The sequence below is a fragment of the Myotis yumanensis genome, unplaced genomic scaffold, assembly GCF_028538775.1.
Source record: "Myotis yumanensis isolate MYYU_CA2020_CCGP unplaced genomic scaffold, mMyoYum1.0.hap1 SCAF_5, whole genome shotgun sequence".
NCBI classification, from domain to species: Eukaryota; Metazoa; Chordata; class Mammalia; order Chiroptera; family Vespertilionidae; genus Myotis; species Myotis yumanensis.
In genome coordinates this window covers 105,558,911-105,573,012 of record NW_027223756.1, presented here as the reverse complement: position 1 = coordinate 105,573,012, position 14,102 = coordinate 105,558,911, and the positions used below count along the sequence as shown (strand labels likewise).

General features: G+C 56.4%; 1 protein-coding gene across 2 annotated transcripts in view; it reads left to right on the top strand.

Moving 5' to 3' along the window:
• The first annotated feature begins 212 nt into the window (after positions 1-212).
• Positions 213-14,102, top strand: part of PRSS12 (serine protease 12) — a 68,311-nt gene continuing 54,421 nt past the window's right edge. For both annotated transcript variants that reach the window (XM_070416891.1, XM_070416890.1), the window contains exons 1-2: positions 213-681; positions 11,527-11,665. In XM_070416891.1, the coding sequence (XP_070272992.1) occupies positions 213-681; positions 11,527-11,665 (608 nt within the window). The remainder of the gene's footprint in view (positions 682-11,526; positions 11,666-14,102) is intronic.

Sequence of the window (14,102 nt, the reverse complement as noted above, 5' to 3'; positions counted from 1 at the left end):
CTACCTGGGCTCCCGTCCGCCGGCCGGTCCTCTCCGCCGCGGCGCCCGCGGAGCTCCAGCCTCAGCGCCCGAGCGGCAGGCGCCGAGGCGCGGGGAGGGGCGGCGGGCGCGGGTGGGGGGCCGCGGGGACGCGGAGCCCCGCCCCCCCTCCCTCCTTCAGGACCCGCGGAGCCCGGGCAGGGGCAGGGGCCCAGCTCCGCCGCTCCGGCACCATGACGCCCGCCCGCTTCGTGGTGGCGCTGATGTTAGGGGCGCTGCCCGCCGTGGTCGGCTCTGACCCGGTCCCCGTTTACCCCCTCCACTACCGCCATCGCCACCGGCCCCCGGCGGGCCCCCCGCTCCCTTACCGCCTTCCCACCCCGCGGGCGCACGCCCCGCACCCCCGGCCAGCGCCCCGCGCTCAGCGCCCGCCGGCCCTCCACGCGCCGCACGCGCCCCCGACGCCCCCTGGGGGCTGCCCTGCGGGGGGGCCCTGGGCCAACGTGACGGACTTCGGCGCCCCGTGCCTGCGCTGGGCGGACGTGCCGCCCCTCCTGGAGCGGTTGCCCCCGGCGGACTGGGCTCCCCTGCGAGGGCAGCGCCACAACTTCTGCCGGAGCCCCGACGGCGCGGGCCGGCCCTGGTGCTTCTACCGGAACGCGCGTGGCCGCGGGGACTGGGGCCACTGCGACTGCGGACACGGTGAGCGGCCGGGGCGCGGGGACCGGGGCGCTGGGAGAGGGGGGCGCCGGGAGAAGAGGGAGAGGGCGTGGGGTGGCGGCCGGCGTGGCCCATAGGGACGGTGGCCACTCCGAGCTCCCAGCCACGTGCCGGTGCCTTGGTGTTAACTTTGCAAGGTGCGCTGTGCGGGCGTCAGGGCGCTGGCTTCTCAGCCAGGGCTGCGCTCGCTCCGGTGCCTGGATGTGGTCTTGTTTCTGTCTTGCCACCGTGCCAGCGTGTGTGTGTGTGTGTGTGTGTGTGTGTGTGTGTGTGTGTGCGCGCGCGCGCGCGCGCTTTATCTAGATCAGTTTGCCTTAAAGGTGTTACAATATTTACGCAAAAGTGGCAAGTTTTTAACTACTTGTTTCAGAAAGGGAAATATTAAATCTAATAGGACAATCTATAACCTTTCCCCCTCCCCAGAGCCCTATTTGAAAACATGTAGAGCTTTGGCCTTACTTCACACATTGACCTCTATTTGGAAAAGTATGACAACATTTCTGGGCCAAAATATAACTTGTGAAAACGATGCCCACGTCTGGGGCAGAGTGTGGTCAGGATCATCAGTGAGTGAAGGAAAGGGGGAGAGAGACAGCGCGGGCTCAGGGAGGAAGCAGCTTGCAGCGTCCAGGGCAGCGTCAGGGGCGCTCTGCTCGCTGTGTGCGCTGGTGGGGTCGGGGCGCTGGTGAGGAAAGGCGGTGAGACGGTCTAGTTTTGTGGTCATGAAGGCGTCACCTGGATAGATCTAGTGAAGGTGAATCACCTGCCTTAGCAGACTGCTTCGTTTTGAGCTTGGGATTTTGTTTGCTCTGAGAGTGTCCTCCTCCCCCTCCTCCCCCTCCTCCCCCTCCTCCCCCTCCTCCCCCTCCTCCCCCTCCTCCCCCTCCTCCTCCCCCCTCCTCCTCCTCTCCTCCTGTAGCTGGGAAGAAAAAACGTATGTCCTTCAAACTTTAAATTTTCCTTCAAAAAAAAAAAAGGAAGGAAGAAAGGCCGCTCTCCACATGAGCTGTGGGCGGTTCTCGGGCGGGGTGCTGACCGACGGGGCCGGGTGCTCGGTGGAGGTGACCTGGAGGTGAGCGCTCACGGGCCGTCCTCTCCGCCAGTGGTCGTTTATCTCGCCTCCTATTGCATCAGCTCTGACCGAAAGGAGACAGAGGCAGGGGACACCGTTACCCTTCACCCACAGGATGAAGTCATCGCTGTGCGTGCTCCGTGGACAGAATGCCGATGTGGCTGTGAAGCATCTGAGGCCGCTTCGAGCCGAGCCCTCGCGCTGTCCCATCGGCTCCCGAGAGGCTGTTCGTAGTGGAAGCTCCTGTGTAACAAACAGCGCACAGCGCCTGCTTTTCATTTTCCCGCTGCTGTTACGGTCCGCGGTGTATGTGCAGTGGAGGAAGGAGGAAAGGCGGGAACTCAGAGCTGGGCACTGCAGGGCTCTGTTGCTCTCTCTGCTTTAGGTCCCACCTGAGGGAGCCGCTGGCCCGTGGGCTGCCTGCTCGAGGTGGTGATAGCAGCACAGCCTGCGACACCTTACGTCCACGGTGAATCCCACCAGAAAGAACCCCGAGCCGTGGGGTAAAGGGACGAACACAGGGAGACAAAAAAAACCACCCACGTGGGAGGTAGATGCCCCCAACCCAGGAAAGCCACCGGCTGGCTGTGTGCTCATTTCATTGCTTTCACAGACTCTGTCTTGTAACTCATGCTGTCATTTCCTCTTCGATTACCGATCGGGCATAACTCATACCTTGAAAACGAGGGGCGGATCCAGAGCCTGTGGCTTTCTCGGTCCTGCACTCGCTTAGGAGTGTGAGCTAAGCGCGCCGGTGGCCGGTGGCCGGTGGCCGGAAGAGCATGAGACTGTGCGTTAGAAAGCTTGGTGTCTGCGGGCTCTGCGGGAGCTGCGCAGTGCTGGGTCCGTCTCTTAACCCCCGGGCTTTGGTGCCCTGTCTGGAGAGGAGCAGCTGGTGGTAGGTTCACTCGGAGGCCTTTGTAGCGCTGAGCACCAGCGGGGGAAGGCAGCCTGGCCCGTGGGAACAGCTGGGCGGGCGCGGGCAGAGCTGCATGTCGGTTTCCTCGTGTGGTCCTCGTGGCAGCATGACCCGGAGCACCTCTGCCCCCGGCCCCTTTGCTCTCCCCCTTCAGTTACATAATCATGCAGCAGAGCCCGTGTGGCCTGAAGGCCTCCTTTTGGAGCCTCAGGATTAACTGGAATGAAAGGAAGGAGGAAGGGAACTGTGTTCGGTCCAGGTTATAAGATTTCTAGCCTCTTGTTATTTACAAATATCCAGGATTGTCTTCCTTTCCTTTTTTACAAAAAACAACTAGGACAAAAGGAGAGAAATTTGTGGTAATGAGATCCCACCTCTAAGAAGTGAGCTGGAGGCAGAGCCACGGCTCGAGTGGCGTCAGGGGAAGAGGAAGCGGCCCCGGGGGCGGGGCGGAGAGCTGGCTGAGGCCTAGCTGGAGGGGCAGCAGGGATCCCAGGTGAGCTGGGCAGGGCCGGGCGCTCCAGGGGCAGGAATGTCTGAGACGGAGAAAGGTGATGCCTGGGCCCTGGTCGAGGGAAGCTTGCCTGTTAGTACTCAAGGGTCCCCGGGGAACGGAGACCCGCAGCAGCCCCGGGAGCAGCTCTCACCGTGAGCCTGGCCTGGGAGGCACCGGGGCCTGTGATGACGCACAGGCCTGGGCCCTCGCCTTCAGCGGCCCTACCTGCGTGATCCCTGGACCCGCCCAGTCAAGGTGCTTTAGATGCTGAAGACCCCCCCCCCCGCCCCCTTACATTCAGGGAAACCCCGGAGGCATCGGAGCCCCCTGAATACACGCACAGTGGAGGTCAGGGGGCCGATAGGGTCCCCCATTCTGTGGCCTGCTGGGTGAGGGTCAGGCATGTTGGTTGTGTGTGGGGTAGACAGCAGCACTGTGGTGTCCACTTGACTGGCGTGAGGTGACGGCAGCCTGGTTCACAGGGTGCGGTTCGTAGTGGGAGCCAGGTGTGTGCCCACGTCTACAGGGGGAGCCACCAGCAGTGAGGCCCCCACAAGGAAGGGAATCGCTCTCCTCTCCGCCATGGCAGGCGGGCAGCTCGCTTCCCTGCGGCAGGGGGTCCTCTCCGTGACAGCGCACGTGGATGCTGGCCGGCCGGAGGCGGCCGATGCCTGAGGGTGAGACAGGCTCAGCACCTGATAGGGCTCTCATCGTAAGGAACTCATACAACTCAACACGCAAGCCCATTAAAACATGGGTAGAGGACCTGAACAGATAGCTCCCTCTAGAAGACAGACAGATGGCCAACAGTATATGAGAAGATACTCAACCTCACTAGCTATTAGGAAAATGCAAATCAAAGCTACAGTGATACCACCTCACACCTGTTAGAGCGGCCATTACCAACTAGACAAGCAATAACAAGTGTTGGAGAGGGTGTGGAGGAAAAGGAACCTCATTCACTGCTGGTGGGAATGTCAGCTGGTACAACCACCGTGGAAAACAGTATGCTGGTTCCTCATAAAATTAAGAATGGAATTAGCATATGATCCAGCAATCCCTCTTCTGGATATCTACCTGGAAAACTCAAAAATGTTTATTTGCAAATATATATTCCCTCCTATGTTCATCGCAACATTATTCACGGTGGCCAGGACATGGAAACAACCAAAGTGCCCTGCGATGGATGATTGGGTAAGAAGATGTGGTACATATATACAGTGCAACACTACTCAGCTATAAAAAAAAAAAAAAGGTGAAATACTGCCATTTACAGCAACATGGATGGACCGTAAAAATATCCTGCTAAGTGAAATAAGTCAGAGAAAGATAAGAACCAGATGATTTCACTCATACGAGGGTTATAAAATGGAAACTCATAGACACAGACAACAGTTATGGGGGTTACAAGAGGGAAGGGGGATGGGGGAGGTAGTAAAGGGTAAAGGGGGCCAAATATATGGTGATGGAAGGTGATCTGATTTGGGGGGTGAGCACAGGATGTACTGTACAGGTCACGTGTCCTAGAAATGTACTCCTGAAAGCCAGGAAGTGTGTAGCCTCTTCAGCATCTTTTCTGGAGTGGTGTCTTCCTCCCCCTCCTCCTCCTCCAATTAGCACAGTACCCATAAGAATTAGTGTGCAAAGCACTAGGTGATGCGAGTTTCTCCTCCTACAAGCCACGCACGGACACTCAGCCTCAATACTTTTCATTAGGATCACAAAGTGGAAACCGCTGATTCTTGTAACAAGGCAAGGATAGAGTCACTAAGTGTTTGCCGCGTTCACAGTGGGAGCAGAATCTACAGGGCTGACTGGGAAACCGCCGGCCCTCTGGTTGCGGACGCCCACAGGCTGGCCGAGTGTCAGCAGGACCCTGAGCATTTTCGTTACCTTTCCTGTGACAGCTCCTCTGGGAGACAGGAGCGTGTGATGTCATCACCCAGTGACGGACAGTAGAATGGTGACACTCATGCCATTTGCTCATGTGTGAGCAGTTCAGATACGCGGTTTGTGACATTTTCTGCTAGGGTGGCGCAGGCAGCTATTGTGAGTATAACCTAACTGAACAATGTGGAGCATCTCCTTCTTTTGCATAATACTGTATAATGTTTTAAACCGAAGAATAAGTGATAAGATTTATAAGCTTCTAATAAGCCAGTGTAAGGGGGTAGAATTGCTATGCAGAGTACATTCTCATTCTGCGCTAGAGCACTTCCGACTTCTCTCAGTACTGACGGCACCTGCATGAATAATACATGGCAGTTAGAATGAATTATCGACGGAAACTGGTGGAGGCAGATGCAGTCCAGTGGGGTCTCGGCTCAGGGGACTGCTCCGTGTGCTAAAAGTAATTTTATTTCGTTTTGATGTGGCGTGATTATAATAAATCTATTTCGCCGTGCTTAAACAGGTTTCAGTTATGGGGAAATTTAATCATAGACAAAAATTATACCTTGGTACTGTCCGGTGGGCTGTAGGGAAAAACAACATCAAAACCAACCTAGCCTCCCCGACTGAACTTGAAAAATCCAGCTAACAGCTCCCCGATTCAGTTGTTCTTAGGCAATGTGAATTTTTTGTATATTTCATAATTAATATAGGAAATGACCATTTAGCATATTTTCCCAGTGTTGCTTTTGGTATAAGACATAGTTTATGTTTAATTCATTTGTCAAATATGTGTATTAAATTGTTCAACATGTAATAGGTGTTTTCTTAATAGTCCATAAACTGAAATTTCTATATCACTTTCAGTTTGACATATGCTTTTATCAAGGATCAGAATAATAGCTTGATGTCACCAGCATTTTCTCTGATTCCATCAGGACAATTAAAATGCCTAAAATTAATTATTTTGTGCCTCCGTGAAGTTCAGTGATAGATGAGAAAGGATAATGTGTGATAATGTTAAATTCTTTTACTCATTTGTCAAACTGTGATTTTAAAAGACTAAAGGTATTTATTATTAATGCTATTCAGAAAACAGTATGGAGATGGGTCTTTGTTTTTGCCGCTTTTTTCTTCCTCTTCCAGGGAGTCAGTGCTGTTCTGTAAGCACATCTTAAGAAGGTCACTGTGCAGGCACGTCTTTCCCTCCGGCTGACTTTGGAGGGAGCTGGATCCAGGGAATAGGACGGCCGCCCGTGGTTTCTCTCCTGGTTCTTGCAGGCCCCCGGAATCTGGAGGGTGAGGGGTGGGTTGCCCAGGAGGGGGTACCATGACAGCTGGGTGCTTGGGCTGCTGTACCAAGCCCCACAAACTGAGTGGCTTACCCAACAGGAACGTTCTGTTCACAGTTCTGGACACTCGGAGCCCAGGACGAAGGTGGCTGCTGGGCCAGGCTTCCCATGGCCCCGGCAGGCTCTGTGCCGGGCTTTCTCCCCCTCCCCCGGCTCCAGTGTCAGAGGGCGCTCTCCCCTGCATGTGTCCCCTTCCTGCAGACCTCGGTCACACCGGGTCAGAGCCCATCCCGGTGACCTCATCGTAAATGACCACCTGCGAAGACCCTGCTCCCAGATGAGGTCACGTTCGCTCATAGGTCCCAGTGCCAGGACGTCGGCAGCTTTTGGGGGACAGTATTCAAGCCGTCACAGTCGCCTGAAGAACTGAGACCCAGTGAGCCCGTGAGGGGCATTGTTCTGGCCCTGTTCCTCTCTGGGCCACCTGCATCGATGGAGGGGGGCCGTGGTAAAGGGAGCCCCCCTGCAGTGCCTTTCTGTTCAGGAATTCCCGTTCTTCAGCCAAGTTGCCCATAAAGCACATTTCTGTAACATGAAGCATTTATGTTCCCTTTGCTTTATAAGCCTGGAGGTACATCTCCATGGAAGGAAAATAACGGTAAAGGACAGTGAATTCCACGTCTGGCAGACAGTGAAGGTGGCAGAATTCCGAGCATCCTGGGACCTGGACGTGTGTCACCTCAGCGGCTGCACCCCCAGCCGACTGGCACAGCACACGGCCTGTGGCCTTTGCACCGGTTCCTCCCGTGAGCTCAGCGCTCTTGCCGTCACGCGGAGCTTCACGGTCCAGCTTCTGCCCTCCCTGGTTGGGTCTGTATGCTGACTGTGCCTGTCACTGTGGACCCACAACCCCCGCTTGAGACTTCAGATTTTAAATTATTATCGGTGCACGTCTTAAAGATGGGAGCAGTTAGAAGAGAAGCGTTCCACCCAGTGCACTCGAGTAAGGCAGCGCAGGCCTGGCTCGCTGGGTGTGGTCCAGAGGCCTGGGCCGAGGCTGGGAGCGCGGCCGGTGCGCAGCTGTAGGGGCGAGCGGGAGGGAGCGGGAGGGAGCGGGAGCGAGCAGGGGCTCGAGTTCTGGGAATAAGAGATGGTGACAATTGAGCAACATTTGCCAAACAAAAGCTATTGGTCTAGAATTTATTGAGGAATTTTGTTGTTCACCAGGCGTGATCCTGCTGGGTTGCTTTATCGTTTCTCGTTATTTCCAGGGAGCGAAGGGTACGTCCCCTTTACCTTGTAGTTGTGCATTTACAGATTCCTGCAGACATGTGCGCCTAACAGCTGTGCAGCTCACGGGGCACAGCAGCGCCCCCTGGAGGACCAGCCTTCGCCGGTGTGTCCCGCACACACTGGCTGTCTCTGCTCCTGCCGGCTGCTGGTTCCCAGGGAGCTGGCGGATGGCGGTCATACTTCACGCAGCATGGTGAGCGCGACATGGCGTGAGGTGTGAGGTGGCCGATACCCGCAGCAGGAGCAGGTGCTTGTGGCATCGCAGGCTCTTCTCGGATTTTGGAGCTGGGAGCAGGCGCAGAGGCTCCAGGGGACAGGGCCCACGGCTCCGCAGCTGCTCGGTGACTGGGTCCTCCACAGTCAGCTGAGGGAGACGAATGACGGTGTTGAGGACCTCCATCATGTGGGGAAAAGGGCCACGTGCTAACCTGATGACTCGGGGGAGGCCTGCAAACTCAGAACTAAAGCAACTGCAAAGGAGGGTCTGAAAGGAAAACGTTTTTTTAAAGTAAAAGCAGTTTATGGTGCATAGTCATGTTCTAGGCCAGTATCTTCCTGACAAAGGTCAATCTCGACCGTAACGGAGCCTGTCTGTGGTCTTTGTGCACCTGCCATAACATAGCATAGCACTGGAAGGTCAAAGTCATATTCCTTTTCCCGGGCCCCTCCAAGCACAGGCACCGCTCTGCAGAGACCACAGAGCCCCTCATTGCTATTGAGTTAATTGCTGACTGTTAACTACCCTGCACCCACCTGAGTAAAAGAAGCAGGTGTCTATCATTTTACTCTCTATCCAATCCCAGAGGTTCCCCCCTTGGCTTTCTCCCGCCTCCCTAATCTATCAGCAATGGATGTTATGTGACCCACTTACATCTCCTATTTAGATTGCAATGCATCAAACAAGGTGAAAAACCGCCATTCTCCGGAGCATTATCTCAATCCCTTGAGAGTCTGCTTCCTGCCAGTTGTTGACAGTTTGGCTCAAATAAACTCACACTCATTTTTCACAGGTTCGAATGTTTCTTATGTGGAGGTGACAATCACCTCAGCCATTTCAAGAGGATAAATGAAGCGAGGACAAAGTGAAACAAAAAACAAATAAAAAACTACCACCTACCTTAAATATATATAGTATAAATGGTGTGTTCATACTTTATCATTTTGGAGCATATTATTATACTTACTTTGTCATTAATCCTCACTCAAGGATATTTTTTTATTGATTTTAGAGAGAAAAAGAGAGAGGAAAATAAATACACACACACACACACACACACACACACGCACACACACACACACACACATACTAGAGGCCCAGTGCACAGATTTGTGCACCGGTAGGGTCCCTCAGCCTGGCCTGCACCCTCTTGCAATCCGGGACTCCTCGGGGGATGTCAGACTGCCAGGTTCGGTCCAATCCCCTCAGGCCAGACTGAGGGACCCCACCGGTGCATTCGTGCACCGGCCCTCTAGTATGCCTATAAGATCTTTACTATGTTTGGATAATCTCTTCCCACCCTCCCCTCTCCCCCTTTCCCTCTGAGATTCATCAGTCTGTTCCATGTTTCTATGCCTGTGCATTGAGCGTTTGCCCCCTGGTGGTCATTGCACATCATAGCTATCAGTCAAAGAGTCGGAAGGTGGCTTAGGCTTTTATATACATAGATAGATAGATAGATAGATAGAGCGAGCCAATGATTGGTTGCCTCCCACACATGCTCAGGCTGGGGGGTCAAACCTGCAACCGAGGTCTGGGTCCTGACTTGGGAATTGAACCCACAATCTTTTTGTTGTATGGGAAGATGCTTTAATCAACCTGGCTTTTAATCAGGCCAGGGCTATATTGATTAAAAAAACAACAAAACTCTTTCAAAAAATTGTTAGAAGAATTGGGAACCTCATGGAATTACATACCATTAAGGAATCCTCTGAGTCCCAGGTAGATCTCTCAGAATACGTTAGAAATGCTGTGGCCATGCACGAGGAAAGGGTGAACTGTGCGGGGCACGTGTGCATTGGGGATGTGGCGCTGAGGATGTGGCGCTGGGGATGTTGGCACTGGACATGTGGTGTAGGGATATAGGCACTGGGGGTGTGGCGCTGGGTGGGTTCTGAAGGAGAGTGTGTTAGTCACTGACAGCAGGTGCATTGCAGAGCTGTCGCACTGTGATCCCTGGTTGAAGGGAGGCAGGTGAGGCTGCAAGTGTCCTGCCCTCAGCAGGTGCAGCTCAGCGCGGGCCCGGCTCTCGGCACCTGCGCAGCCGCTGAGAAGTGCGGGCGAAATGGCCGGAGGCTGGCAGCACTCCTCTGCCTTAGACCCATGCGTGGCAACCATACACGTGATGCAGTCCTCCTTCCCGCCCCTGGCTGCCCTGACCCTTAGGTGGCACACATGCATCCTTTCTCCTGCCAGCCGCGTGGCGATCTGGGCGCTGGTTTGCCGTGCACTGTGGTTATCTCACCTGCGTAAGAGTTCCAGTTTGTTGTCACGACCAGACCTTCCTTCCGGCCTTGACATGCGTGATTCGGTGGAGGTGTGTTGGGTTAACAGAGACAATAGGTTAAATATCTCTCTCACTTGTCTGCTTGAGGTGAGCAGATGGAGTCCTTGGAATGAAACAAGCTGCTGGCATGTGTGGTGTGCGTGCTGCCGTGGCCTGCGTGGGTCTTTGTAGGCGAGATCGTGTGATGAAAACATTGCAGCTCAGCAAAGCTGTCCAGACAGCTCACACGCAGGGAGGGCCCCCCTGCTCAGCCTGAACTGGGGTCGGGGTGTGACCATGGCAGGTTACCCGCCAGGTGGACCGGCCCAGGGCCCCCCATTCAGGCGTGGCCGCGATGCTCGTCTCCATGGATTGACGCCTTCTGTGTGCGTGTTGTCAGGAGGAACTGGATGTGTCTCTTCGTTCCGTGCTCAGGGATGCTGGTGGGAGGTAATGGTGGTCGGTGACGAGGCTGGAGCAACGGGTTGTTTGTGAACCTGATGTTTTTGGAAAATCATTTTAAATCCACACGTAATAACTTGGACATATGTAAAACATGCCAGGATTGTGGGTGGGATTTAATCTCTTCATTTCCTTACCTTTGAAATGAAGGCCTTTCTAGGAGGCTTGCCACAGGACTTGGTGAAATTCCGCAGTTGTCTGAGTGCGATTCTCATTTCCACGTCCCAGTTGCTCTCCTTTGCACCTGCCGTCCGCCAGGACCAACGCAGAGACAAGTACAGGCCTCGCTCGGCCCACACTGAATGGATGAAACGCACTTACATTTCCGCCCCTTTAAAGACGGAAGAGAATGAGGCAAACTGTGACCTCTAGAGCAGCAGAGTGGGGTGCTCTGGGGGGAAGCACACCAGCCACCCCACCTGGCGACGGCCCCTGAGGCTGACAGTGGCCACTGTCCCCACACACAGGGTTGGGATGACTGCATGATCTTTAGGTCGAGCTGCCTGAGTCTAACGGGGGAAAAGCTCTTCCTCCTTCTGGTGGAGGAGGAGGCAGGGAGAAGGGCTGTGCCCCGCCCGGGAGTGGAGGGCCAGGCAGAGCACTGGGTTCATGGCTCAGGGCGCACGGGAAGGCAGGAGGGTTCTGCGAGTGATGAGAACTTCTCCCCTTTCGGAGTTCCACCTGGACTTCTGTTTGCCCAGATACAAGCTCCGTATAATTCGCACTGACATGCGGATGGTAATTACCAACACAAAACAAAGCTAAAACCCACCCACCCCCTGCCGACCCTCACGTAAGGGCAGAAGCCTGAGCCGTGGGGGCCGGTCCCCGTCACCGCGGAGAAGAAGGGATGCTGAGTGGGGACACCGGGCGTCCACACGGTCACGGCATTAAAGGGCTCGGGATTCTTCCCGCTGCAGGGGCCGTCCGGCTTCGTGGCGGCGCTGACCGGGTGGAAGGCACAGTGGAGGTGTACGCCAACGGCGCGTGGGGCGCAGTCTGCAGCAGCCACTGGGACGACGCGGACGCTGCGGTCGTCTGTCACCAGCTGCGGCTGGGGTGAGTCCGCGACCTCGCCTGGGCGGGGCACATGACCGGGAGCAAGTGGGCACCATGGTGCTTGTGGGAAGGTTCGTCCTCCTTCCTCATCCCACTCTCCTCAGCACAGTTGCTGAGAAGGGCCGGGAGGGAGGGAGCTCTCGCCCTCACGTACTCTGTGTGCCCACGGCACTCCCCCGCTGGCCACATCACTCCCCCACTGGCCACGGCACTCCCCCACTGGCCACGGCACTCCCCCACTGGCCACATCACTCCCCCGCTGGCCACATCACTCCCCCACTGGCCACGGCACTCCCCCGCTGGCCACAGCACTCCCTCACTGGCCACATCACTCCCCCGCTGGCCACAGCACTCCCCCGCTGGCCACATCACTCCCCCGCTGGTCACATCACTCCCTCACTGGCCACGGCACTCCCCCGCTGGCCACAGCACTCCCCCGCTGGCCACATCACTCCCCCGCTGGTCACATCACTCCCTCACTGGCCACATCACTCCCCCGCTGGCCACATCACTCCCCCGCTGGTCACATCACTCCCTCACTGGCCACGGAACTCCCCCGCTGGCCACATCACTCCCTCGCTGGCCACATCACTCCCTCGCTGGCCACATCACTCCCCCGCTGGCCACAGAACTCCCCCGCTGGCCACGGCACTCCCCCGCTGGCCACATCACTCCCCTGCTGGCCACGGCACTCCCCGCTGGCCACGGAACTCCCCCGCTGGCCACGGCACTCCCCCGCTGGCCACATCACTCCCCCACTAGCCACGGCACTCCCCGCTGGCCACATCACTCCCCCGCTGGCCACATCACTCCCCCGCTGGCCACGACACTTCCCCGCTGGCCACATCACTCCCCCGCTGGCCACGGCACTCCCCGCTGGCCACATCACTCTCCCGCTGGCCACATCACTCCCCTGCTGGCCACGACACTCCCCCGCTGGCCACGGCACTTCCCTGCTGGCCACGGCACTCCCCTGCTGGCCACATTACTCCCCAGCTGGCCACATTACTCCCCAGCTGGCCACGGCACTCCCCGGTGGACACATCACTCCCCCGCTGACCACGGAACTCCCCCGCTGGCCACATCACTCCTCCGCTGGCCACGGCACTCCCCGCTGGCCACATCACTCCCCCGCTGGCCACGGCACTCCCCCGCTGGCCATGGCATGCCCCCCTGGCCACGGCACTCCCTGCTGTCCACGGCACTCCCCGCTGGCCACGGCACTCCCCCCCGCTAGCCATGGCATGCCCCCCTGGCCACGGCACTCCCTCGCTGGCCACGGCTGGGCCTGTCCTTGGCCAGGAGTGAAAGCGCCTCTTGGTCTTTCTCTTTCAGCAGATAGTTGTTGAGTCCTAGGAAGCGAGGACTTTGGTTCTAAGAACGGGAATTCCTCAGAGGCGGGTCACCCTGGTTGCTGCCACTTGCTCTGAACTCCCTTAAGCCCCCAAGCTTCGTGCTGTGTGAGAAAGAGGTGACCTTCACCTGTGCTCTCGTCCCTGATGGTTGGGTGACATGGGCCCCCCGAGGATCTGCCCGCTCCCCGCAGCCCTGGGGCGTCACTAAAGTGGCCCAGCCCTCCATGCCTTAGCCGAGGGTCTCGCCAGGAGCGGGGACTCCATTTTGGAGCAAAAGTTTTATTTTTGTTGTTATTCCTATTGTTCTGTTTTTGTGTCTGATTTCTTTTTTCTAAGGTCACATGCCATATGTTTTTCTTGGCCTTTTTGACCAGAGATCTTTACAAAGCATCTTTAGCCTGCCAGTGTGGCTCAGTGGTTGAACCAGGAGGTCACAGGTCAATTCCCCAGCAGGGCACATGCCTGGGTTGCGGGCTCAATCCCCAGTAGGGGAGTGCAGGAGGCAGCCAATCCATGATTCTCTCTCAGCATTGATGTTTCTCTCTCTCTCTGCCCCTCCTTCCTCTCTGAAGTCTATAAAAAAATAAATACACACACACACACACACACACACACTCTAGCGGTCCGGTGCACGAATTCGTGCACCAGTGGGGTCCCTCGGCCTGGTCTGAGAGATTGGGCCAAAACCAGCTCTCCAACATCCCCCAAGGCAGTGGTTCTCAACCTTCTGGCCCTTTAAATACAGTTCCTCATGTTGTGACCCAACCATAAAATTATTTACATTCATAACTGTAATGTTGCTACTGTTATAAATCGTAGTGTAAATATCTGATATGCAGGATGGTCTTAGGCGAAAGGATCATTCCACCACCAAAGGAGTCACGACCCACAGGTTGAGAACCACTGCCCCAAGGGGTCCCAGATTGCGAGAGGACGCAGGCCAGGCCAAGGGACCCCACTGGTGCATGATCGGGGTGGAGAGGGACACAGGAGGTTGGCCAGCCAGGGAGGGACCGTGGGAGGGCTACAGGGTGTGTCTGGCCCATCTTGCTCAGTCCTGATCGGCCAGACCCCAGCAGCAA